This window comes from Gasterosteus aculeatus, chromosome 13 (genome assembly GCF_964276395.1).
Source record: "Gasterosteus aculeatus chromosome 13, fGasAcu3.hap1.1, whole genome shotgun sequence".
NCBI classification, from domain to species: Eukaryota; Metazoa; Chordata; class Actinopteri; order Perciformes; family Gasterosteidae; genus Gasterosteus; species Gasterosteus aculeatus.
In genome coordinates this window covers 16,474,722-16,486,026 of record NC_135701.1, presented here as the reverse complement: position 1 = coordinate 16,486,026, position 11,305 = coordinate 16,474,722, and the positions used below count along the sequence as shown (strand labels likewise).

The 11,305-nt window shown below is 43.1% G+C and overlaps 1 protein-coding gene across 1 annotated transcript; it reads right to left on the bottom strand.

Moving 5' to 3' along the window:
- Positions 1-72: 72 nt before the first annotated feature.
- On the bottom strand, positions 73-7,590 carry anapc5 (anaphase promoting complex subunit 5). Its single transcript, XM_078086980.1, has 17 exons — positions 6,608-7,590; positions 6,448-6,527; positions 6,069-6,178; positions 5,736-5,979; positions 5,456-5,522; positions 5,197-5,298; positions 4,897-5,087; positions 4,708-4,789; positions 4,527-4,619; positions 4,069-4,250; positions 3,718-3,853; positions 3,482-3,556; positions 2,748-2,869; positions 2,550-2,657; positions 2,263-2,410; positions 1,989-2,151; positions 73-1,903 (listed from the first exon to the last, which is right to left on the bottom strand). Exons 1-17 carry the CDS (start codon positions 6,803-6,805, stop codon positions 1,683-1,685), a joined length of 2,322 nt encoding a protein of 773 aa, XP_077943106.1. The 5' UTR covers positions 6,806-7,590; the 3' UTR covers positions 73-1,682.
- Positions 7,591-11,305: the final 3,715 nt, after the last annotated feature.

The following is an 11,305-nucleotide window of genomic DNA, read 5'->3' as shown; positions in this document are numbered from 1 at the left end:
CACACAGACCCTGTGAATATCTCTGTGCTGCTTCTGTTACTGGAATATTAGGCATGAAATCACGACATACACATTGTGGCTGGGCAGATTTTGTTATTTAGGGTTTATACTGAGCCTCATGCACTGTGATAACACATTAATACATTTAAACAGAGGAAAGCAGCTGGCGCAGTGAATGTTTGCCATTTTTGACTGATTAAAAAGATTTTTCAAATATAAAATTGATGTTGATTCATCTTTAAATTGACTCACTAATTTACGGAAAGGTAATTTCAATATCAATTATATACATATATATTCTACACCCTTTCACCAAGTTTCATGAAAGTCAGGCTAGTTGTCTTTCTGTAATTCTGCTATCAAACCAACAAAGCAACAATAAACATAAAACTAATCTGTGGAGGCTCATGAGAAAAGTTCTTTTTGGACTGTGGTTCAACCAAGGCTGAAGACAATGACTTTCACTGTCCAGAGTTTCTATTAGTATTCTTATAAAAAAACAAAAAAAACAACAAGTACCAGTTACCCTTGGAATTTATTTTTTGTTGCTTTTTCATCTTTTTAAGTTTAAAAGAGCTTAAATATCCTCACAGTTGGTAGAAAATTCTCAACTTAAATTGCTCTGCGGCATCAAAAGCACTTTCCAACCAGCAGCGTCAATTAAAACTCATTTTTCTGTAAATGGTTCAGTGCCACTTGACATACGAATTAGTGATTTGGATCCAAATTAAGCAAATTATACCAACAACAAATATTCTTTGGGTAAAGGCAGGAAAGGTGGTGACAGGTCATCATTTTTTAAACCAAACCTCTCAACCAACTGTGCCACACAAAATTAGTTATAATCTATAATCTAGGTTTATTATGGCCCAGTGGCTGAAGCAGCGTGTGAGAGCTGCATGTATCACACATCTCCGCTGGCTATTTACATTGAAAACAGCCCTGCTTTTACTGTCATTTGTTTAAGCTGTAACTGAAACAAAGCCAAACATGGTACTTCAACTCACTAAACAGGAACTTGCAAAGGCAGTACAAAAGGTAAACAGAAAGAGGCAAATATTCTGTGAACATAGATGTCAAGATAACCAGTCCGCCTCCGCACCTTCGATATTGTTGTTGAAGACAATACGGACTACTTTCAAATACTACTGAACCCATTACTAAACTTTACCATCATTCCTGTACATGTTTTGCTTAATTTCTTTTTAAAAAAGAACAGTGAGTAATGGATTACAGGCCTGTGAAAACACCTTAATGTTCTCAGCCAAAAGACGTTTACTACATTACACGTATGAGAACAATAACCGCCTCCTCGTTCTAGCTTCTTTTTTTCCAAATCATTCATCATCCAGGCCGCTGGAACACATTCATCTCGTAGCTAACTGGGATATTGCCCTCATTTATCAAAAAGCAGAGGGTAATACGGCTCCGTCAGAAGGCGGGTAATCACAAACCTGGATTGTTGCTGAAGTATTGAAAAACTCTCTAAATATTTGCCTGCCATCGCATGCAAATAGCTCCACATTGCTTAAATATTTACAAATGAAATAGTTCAGTGACAGAGCAGGACCGATCCTTGCCGCCATCTAGTGGTGAACTGCAGCAACTCCCCTGAGCCGTCCATAGAGGTGTGTTTTCCTAGAAGCCGAGATGACTCTAGCTTCTTCTTTGAGAGAAAGTAGTTACAGTCTCATGGAGACCGGTGGCGCGGGTGACTGCAGCTCCTGGTCCAGCAGCCGGAAGAGCATGGCACTTTTGTTGCATTGCGAGGTCTGTCCCAGAGAACGGTGGAGCAGAGCCTGCAGGTAGTGGACGTCCCGCAGGCGCTCCTTACAGCTCAGCTTGGAGAAATAGGCTGCAGACTCATTTAGTGTGTCAACAGCCAAAGCGGCCAAATGCAAATCTGCAGGGAGACAATAAACAACTGTGTGTAAATAGCCACGGGCTGGTGTTGGGCAGGCAGGGGAGGGAGTTGTAGAGGCGGTTACCTGCTTGCCCATGTCCGTTTGGCCCGAACCCAGCCACTGCCATCTGACAGCGGGCCGTTAGCAGCAGGGCTCGACCCTTGTCTATGACCGAGCCGTGTGCCAGGACAGGCTCAATGGCTTCATGGAGAACACTCAGAGCGTGCTCAGGAACCCCCAACATCAGCTGCAGAGAGGAGAAAAACAGACAGTGATACAAACCACGCATGCTTGTTTTTATCTCGCATAAACACGAACATATGAGTGCTGTAACAGTGTTTTGGGTGATGTGGTTGACCTGAGTGAAGGCCAGGTGGAGGATGGTCTCTGAGGCCAGAGACTGTAGGTGGTGCTGTCTAGCCAGTGCCAAGGCCTGCAGGAGGAGGGGGAGAGCGGTGGAAAAGCCAGACGACTCCCAGTGGAGCTCAGCGGTAGAAAGCATAACTCTGTATGAGATATAAAAAGGGCAATAATGAAGACATTCTATATTTATAGGAGCCCTGAAATATTCTGCACAAAAAAAATAAATAAATAAGTCAGCGTTAAGGTGAGTTGACTCACTCCAACAATCATGTGTCCATCTACCTGATCACCACCTCCGTACATTTACTCTTCTCACAGTGCATTTGCAGCCGCTGTAAGATCTTGTATGCCTCAGTGCTCCGGTTGAGGGCCTTCAGAACTTGAGCTTTCCTACCAACAAACACGGTGTTATAGCTCCAACACGTATCAAAACATGCGTCAGCCAACAATTGGTAGGATTCAAAGTGCATCGACGTTTACCTGTAGAGGCCTTCTGTTTTGTTTAAAGCAGACATCGCTGTAACTAGCGGCTCTGCCAAATGGTACTTCCCTTCATTCATATGTCGTTCAAACTGGATTTTCAGATTGCACAGCATCCAGAGCTTATTTAGGGAAAGCGGTGAAAAAAACAACAACAAAAAAAAACGTCATTGTAGAAAGCTCATATCATGTATCGCAGAGTAAAGGGAAGTCATTTCACATTACACAAACACATTTCAGATGTGCATTCATCACAGGGTCCTGAATCCTCACGGTAAACAAATCAAAGTAATAAGAGTTATGTGTTTTGTCTGGGAAGGACGAGATGTACGCCTCAACTTAAATTCTATGAAAAGACTATCAGAGGGGGGGGGGGGGGGCACTCACCATCATCATGGCAATCTTTCATGGCTGCTATACAGACACAGCTGATTGAGCCCACTAGTGCAATTATCAAACACAAGCACCTTTGTGGGAACGCGTTTCCATACTTACACCTAAAGAACCTCTATTCAATAACTCACATATCATTGGTATTTTTTTACTTTTAAAGCCAGACGACAGAACAATACAGCTAAAACCGTATGCAGCTTTAGCCTAAAAATGCAAAGGCATTACAATTTCATTGGTTGTTGCACAGTTTAGCCAATCCGTCTGAAACGTCACTCTACTTGCACTTACCACTGTCTTAATAAGACACCACTGAATAATGCAGTACGGTTGACAGAACAAACCTTAGCATGCTGTGAGTGAGGAGGAAACTGTTCTTTCAGATGCTGGAGAATCTCTGAAACGGCAGAGTAGAGGCCCTGCAACAGAAATAGAAAAATAAATGGCTTAAACTCTGCCCGGGAGCAGGAAACAATACTATAAATGTATTAGCATTCTGCAACATTGGGTGAACGAATTAATGGGTTTTGCAGCAGTGGGGCAGGAAGCAGACGGACCAGATCAATTTAAAAGGCGTTACCTGCTCAGCGTGGAGCTCGGCCAGGTGGCACAGAGCCACTGCGAACGCCTCTGTGTTATTCTGCTGGACCCCAAAGTTGACCGGCTCCAGACTGCTCATGTTGAGAAGCAGCTGGGCTTGTTGCAGAGCCATGGTGCTGCACGAGACACAAGCACACACTGTAAAGGACGTTGGGGAAAAATGCTGGTGCTACGGATCTGTCATTTATTTTCGCACTTCTAAAAGTTTGTACTGCCCCATTACACAATGTTGATTTAAGAGTTAAGAGAAGGTTGTGTGCCGACATGCAATCCACTGTCAGAAACAGTGACCAAAACAGACAACTTTGTGTCGGCGTGGCAGGACGCTGACCTTTTGCCGTACATCCTCCATATGGACGTAGTCTGAGCCAGGCTGATCTCGATCAGCTCCGACAGACTGTGCTTCCAGTGCAGGATGTCCGTGTCCTTCAGTGCATCCATCAGTTTGTGGGCTGTTTTACCTTGTGTCGCCCCCTGCTGGACCAAAGACTGAATGCCCAGAGATGCCAAGTACTACAGAAGGGAGGATTATTAATCAGTGCGGTGGATCACACGTCATACTTCAATTATACAACGATCAGGTTAAGCTTTATACAATGATGCATTATATAGGTTTTATAATGCATATGTGGCAAGCTGCGTTTTCATTTGTTTCCTTCAATTTACCATGTTTTTTCTGTATGTTAATTTCTAAAGAAATACTAACATAAGCGCAAAGTGGTACAGGACACAACTATTTAATTCATTTTGAATGACAGGTGCTACAAACATCCGTGACGTTGCACTCACAGGAAGGCAGAAATGGGCCGCCATTTTCACCGAGTCCTCGGTTAACACAGTGCTGTCAGATCCCTTCATTTGTTCCAGCGTGTAAAGCCAACTCTGACCGGCAGAAAAATACAAAGCATCATGTTACATTTAGACAACCCTCGACAATTTAAATAATCATAGCGGAAACAAAGTATTTTACCAGACAGTGCTGCAAGCACACATGATCATTGGACTCCTGGGCGATGCGGATAGCCTCCTGCAGAGCCAGATCAGCCTGCTGACTGATGGAAAAGACTAGTCAGAACAGGTACTGTACGCTATTATTTATGCAGATGCTCGGAGGTAGGAACTTGAGCCGTGTGCTCAGACCACCAGATCTTGTACTCACTAGTGGCCGAAGCGACAGTGCAGGCTGGCCAGGTTGAGAGCAGCGTAGCGGAGACTGCGGCCGTAGCCTTCGTCCCCGTTGCTCTTTCCCTCATTTCCAGACAAGATGAGACGGTCAAAATAATGTAAGAGACTATGAGCTGAGAGGAAGATGTCCTGGACTCTCATGTTGTTCAGGTAGTTTAGATAATGCTGATGAGGGAGAGAGAGAGAGAGAGAGAGAGAGAGAGAGAAAAGAATATGTTTTGATTGAAGGCAGACTTGCTAATACAGCAAGCAAAGTTAAGTGGATGAAGCTCACCGCCTCAGCAAAATCCGGGTTAAATTTCAGCATGTTGTTGAGCTCTTCCTGCAGTGCAGCAGGCTTTAGAGCTTTGTTTTCATCATTCTTCAGAAGATATGCCTGCAGAAAAGAGGTTTTCAAAAAATGTAAAAAGCACATCTAGGTTGGAGGCACGCTGGGTTTGGTTCATTTGAGTTGGGTTTAATATCAGATCTGATAGTTTGAACCAGAAAGCGTTAATGTAATTCAATACAGTTCCTTGATTTAAAAAACTCACCTGTCTTGCTAGGAAGTACTCCGCTTGTTTTTGAGAGAGGGGACCTCTGCTTGGAATACTGTCATTTCTAAAGCCGAGCCAAAATAACACACAAGATCCGCTTTACACAATTGTCCAGTCACTAAATTAAAGTGTTTGGTGTACACAAATTAGTTATACAACCTAATAAAAGTAGTAAGTACAGACAATGAAAGTTGAGGTGGAAACACTCCGCTGTCCGCTGAAAGTAAACTTTGGTAAAACAAACAAAAGCACTTTATCCAGAAACCGCATCACAAACCGAAGCTCTGACTCATGCAGTGGGCTGTCCAGCTCGTCTCGGTCTATCCTGTCCCCTACTGTGTCCTCAGTGCTGGTGAGGTCCATGTCGGAGTCGTTAGCGACCAGTGCCGGCAGACCAAGCGTTCCGTCGGCAGGCTTGGCGTAGTGACTGTGGTAGTAGTGCTGCAGGGACTTGTACAACTTGTAGACCTGACTGAAAGACAACTTGTTGTAGGCCAGGAGCATGTGTCTCATGAAAAGCCCTAAAAAAATAAATAAATACAGGGGAGACATTGTTTAAGTATTGTTCACAACAATAACACAGACATTTACAAAACATACTACTACTCACCTACAACACTGGTTTTATACGCCTCAGAATCGAAAGCAGTGAATGGAGTGGGAAGGGTGGAAAAGAAGTACTCCATGTCTTTGAGCTCTCCATCAGCCATTTCATGCAGCCTATAGAGAAAAAACAGCGATCACAGCAACTAAACAGTGAAATGTTTGAAAGTCATTGCAATACAGTGCTGTCTGGGGCCTCGGTTATTATCTCAGTAGATGTAATTGCAAAAAAAAAAAAAAAAAGAGTTTGTCACTATGATGCGGTACAATTTAGTGAAAGCATCAGAAATTAAGTATCAGCAGGGATGACCTTTCACTGGATTTCTCTCAGAGCTACGGAGCAGATAAAGAAAGTCACAGAATGTCAGCAGCCTAAAGCAGCTTACCGGAGTTTGACTGCATATGCAGTCTGAGGGCAACACTCCTCCACCGTCTTTAGGAACTGGCCCAGCGTCAGGTCAGGACCCTGATAAGCCCACATGAAACAGGAGACACAATGAAACACCTGCACGCATACACAGAAGACGGCGACAGTGGTAAACACACCTGCTGCAAGGGGAGGATGAGTTTGTTCAGTCGTCTCCTCTCAGGCAGCGTGATTTTGGACGCGGTCATGTCGTACAGCAGCGCCAGGACGGAGATTTTATACGGAGTCACCCAGTCTTTAATGCCGAACACGTTAGCATGGACCACTCCGTTCGTCATCATAGGGTTGAAATACAAGCTTTCGTGCACACTCGCCATTTTCGCCGTGTTGTATCAAGTAACGGCAAAGTAAGAGTGAAGTTCTGCGGTTCACAGAGTCAACATTTATTGGGAATGAAATGTAAACTCACCCAGCAGCTAAAGCTAACTTAATACATCCGCAGTAACGTTAGCCAGCTAGCAAGCGGTTAACGGCAGCTAGCATATCAAGTTTCTTTAGATGCGACTTCTAAAAGATGGCAATAATACACAAACAATTAGTGTCGGATAATTTGCAGGAACGATATCTTACTAATGGCGAACTCTCACTTCTGTCATGTCAGGTAATTCGAAGTATTTTAAACATGTTGACAGAAGTTGCGTCTCGGCTTTCAAACCGCCCTCCTTCTGTCGCCTTAAATATACGTCATCGAAAGCGCCATTTTTTTTCATGAAACTTTATTTACAGGTTTCAGGCGCGGGACAAAAACGGAAAACGCAATGAACGGCTTTGCCATTTTACAGTGATACTGTGGGAAACAGTCGGATTTGAGCACACCATACCGATGGTTACTTACAAGTAATACACATTTAGTTTGAAAGTCTATTAGTTCATTCCTTGGCCATAGCAGCTGTCCGAACTGCAGATGTGAAATTCAGTCTATGATACAATCCGGAGTGTTCATTTTCTATCTAGGCTGGTTTAGCTCGTCTGTGTTTCACAATAATATTTGCTAGGTTTTACCGTATCGGTGTATGAAGGTCTTCTAGAGGGTGTTTCCCAGGTAACAGATGAAGGACTGACACGCAACTAAAAAGTGGGTGGAGGAGGAAACAATGAGGATGACGAGGGGCTGAAAACATTGAATGAAAATAGCAAAAAATAAAAAGCTTTTTCCGGCAATATCAAGATCATATGTGTCTGCCTGTTTTCGAGTACGGAAAAATCTGCATCATTATGGACTCTCACTGGCAGCCTTGCTAGTAAAAGGTTGGACCCCTCTTGCCTTCAGAACTGCTTTAATTTTTTCGTGACATACTTTCAAGAAGATTTTGGTCTATATTGAAATGACAGTATCACACAGATGCTTCAGATTTGTCTGCTGCACATGATGCGAATCTCCCGTTCCATCCACATCCCAAAGGTGCTCTGTTGGATTTGGATCTGGTGATGTGGAGAACATCGGAGTACAGTGAACTCATGGTCATGTTTGAGATGATATGAGCTTTGTGACATGGTGCATTATCCTGCTGGAAGTAGCCATCAGAAGACGGGTACACGGTGGTAATAAAGGGATGGACATGGTCAGCAACAATAGGTAGGCTGACGGCGTTCAATTACTACCGAGGGGCCCAAAGTGTGCCAAGAAAATATCCCCCACATTAAATGGTTTATGTGTGTTTTTTCCAATCTTCTAATGTCCAGTTTTGATGGGCCAGTGCGAATTGTAGTCTCAGTTTCCTGTTCTTAGCTGATTGGAGTGGCCCCCGGTGTGCGGTCCTCTGCTGCTGTGGCCCATCTTCTTCCACGTTCCAGGTGTTGGGCGTTCAGAGATGCTGTTCTACATTCCTTGCTCTATTTGAGTTACCGTTGCCTTTCTATCATGTCAAACCAGTCCGCCCATTCTCCTCTGACCTCTCGCATCAACAAGGCGTTTTTTGTCCACAAGCCTTCCGCTCACTGGATATGTTCTCTTTTTGGGACCGTTCTCTGTAAACCCTAGAGATGGTCGTGCGTGAAAATCCTAGTAGATCAGCAGTTTCTGACGTACTCAGACCCGCCCGTCTGGCACCAACAACCGTGCCAAGTTGCTTAAATCCCCTTTCCTCCCCATTCTGTTTGAACTTCAGCAAGTTGCCTGGACCACGTCTACAGGCCTAAATGCATTGAGTTGCGGCCATGTGATTGGCAGATTAGCAATTTGTGTTAACAAGCAATTGATCAGGTGAGTGTATGTGTTTATGTGTATGTATTTATAGCCAGTTAGATGAGAATTTAGCATATTCATCCGTTTGTTATTCACACATTTATATTAATAATGTGTATCTATCATCATAATTGGACAGGCTGTGAGCAGGTTGTGTGTACAATAGAGAGCTTTATCCAGAAGATGGCAGTATTGAACTAGCAGCTCATACATTCCGGGTCAAAAAACGGATCTCATCAGGAGCAGATTTGAAAGGGATGAGAGACGGTACAAACAATGTGGCCCCCTCCGCCCCCACTGTCATCCACCCACACATCTCTCTCTCTCTCTCTCTGGGTGAGGTGAAGTTAGATCGTGCACAATAACACCTGTCAGGGCTCCGTTTTAAAAAAAAAGCTTAAATAAATTCACTGTAAATTCCTCTGTCAATACATTAGTCACTGTCAGCTAACATCACCAACTGTATGACACAAATAAACTTGTGTGTCGTGTCTTCTGTGTTTATGTGCGTGAGAAACTTGTTGGCTTCTAGGATTGTGACCAATGGCAAAATAAACAGTCAACTCTGAATAAGATCCATCCATTCAGCTTAAATGATGATGATGATTCCACTCAATATTAAATGAATTAATTTTCCCCTGGACCGTATTTTACATTTTGCAGCCCGTTTAGCGGCTGTTTAGAGTTCCAGCTCAACACTGGACCGATTAAAGCTTCACAGCAGTCAGAGAAATACCTAAATTACCCATTAAAGTTTCTATTTGGAGATTAAGAGCATAGCTGTGACTGAGGGATTGCCTCAACATGCCAACATGCAACGTGCCCCACATGGCGGAGGCTGAGAGTTCACGGAACTAACAGCATGAACAATGCAAACAGTGCTGACTGATCTCAAAGTGTTAACCTTGTGTGATAAAGCCCCCGTAAACCCGTCGCAGAGAGGGAGCCATTCGATGGCGGCACGCAGGGACCGAAACGCACCACCGGCTGGATCGACCTCATAAACTAAGCCCGTAGAAGCTGGGATAACGACACAGACAGGAGACGTTTTCATCCTGCGTTTACTTCACTCCATTATCACACAAGTAGTTAGTGCTGCTTTATTTCAAGGTTTTCTGAAATTGACACGTTATTAAACGTTAACGTTTAGTCACGTTATCAAAAATGTATTGACAACATTTCCCAACAACGATCTGCTGGCGGTCAGGGTGAGAATGTATTAATGTAAAATTGTAGTAACCATCATAGGGAAACATATTTATTCAAACTAATATTCTGTCCGTTGTTGGGGGAAATTTCCACCACATCTGTGTCAATAAGCTTGTAGATAATTTCAATTCTAAAATTCTAAATATTATTGATGCTATTGGATTCACTAAGATGATGTTGTTTCTTGTAAGAAACTATCCTAATGGAGACATGCCAGGCTGATAAGAATAGAAAAACAGTCGTAAAAGCTGAACTCATCATGAACCAAATCATGAAATCTATAAAGCGACACTTTGTACATATCGTTTTGGAGTTAATAAAAATGCACATGCCCTGTTTGCTACTGCCAACAGGCTGACAAACCCTTCTGTGTCATTCCCTTGACTTTCCGCCTATCAGGGCCTGCTAAGAATTGGCCGCCTTCACTGACAATCAGACACAGCATTCATTGCCTCCATATCAAGTAAAAGGGCATGCAATGAATCCGCCGAAAATCAAATCAAATACCATGACTCAATTTGATCTGATCAATCATAAAAACCTGTAGGCCGTCACACAACATTTGTAGACCTCTGTAAACACATCTCTCTGGTATCTCCCCACACGCTCTGGATATTGCAGACTCTCTTAGAACCATTGAGAAGGGTCACTAATGAACCATTCTAGGCGCACGACAAACAACATTTTGTTTTGTTAAATTACTGAAAAGCTATTTTTTACACAACAGCTTGTTGACACAAAAAAAATGGGCTGAATCTGCTGGCTGTACGGTCCTCAATGAGATCCACATGAAAATACATCGTTTAGACATTGATCCCACCGCTACTGTCATTATTAATAGTAGTCGTTTTGCTGTCGCTGTTTCCGAGACAATGTTGACAAAAAAAATCCCAGACCGAGGCAGATGTTTTGGTTTTGTTTTAGACTCTGACCTGAATTTCAACACCGACATTACAACAATTACAAATTGTTAACACATTAACAATATGATTGAGGATTACAGGACTTGTGTACCAGGGAGGGAAAAGTTGAACTTAATCTACTTTCTGTAGAATCAACCACTGCAACGGGGTCTTTACATATCTCCAAAATGGCTTAACTTTACGTACAGTACTTTTCTCTATTCATTAACATCATGTCTGGCCTTAAGCAGTAACCAACTTTGTTTTCCAAGCCACCTTTCTGTATTTTCAATTTACACCAAATCTCTTCCTCTATTTTCCTGCAGAGTGTAATAGAAAAGTCAGTTGCACTCCTTTCGCCCCGGCCAATCTTGCTCTCGCTTGGATGGCGGCCCTATTAATTAACATACTGAACTGTACGGCTTTCGAAAGGTCATTTTTGCTGCCCTTTGCAACCCAATGATTTTGCATAACGTATAGTCTCACATCGAGACAACAAGGTCTTTACAGCCTTTTTCTTT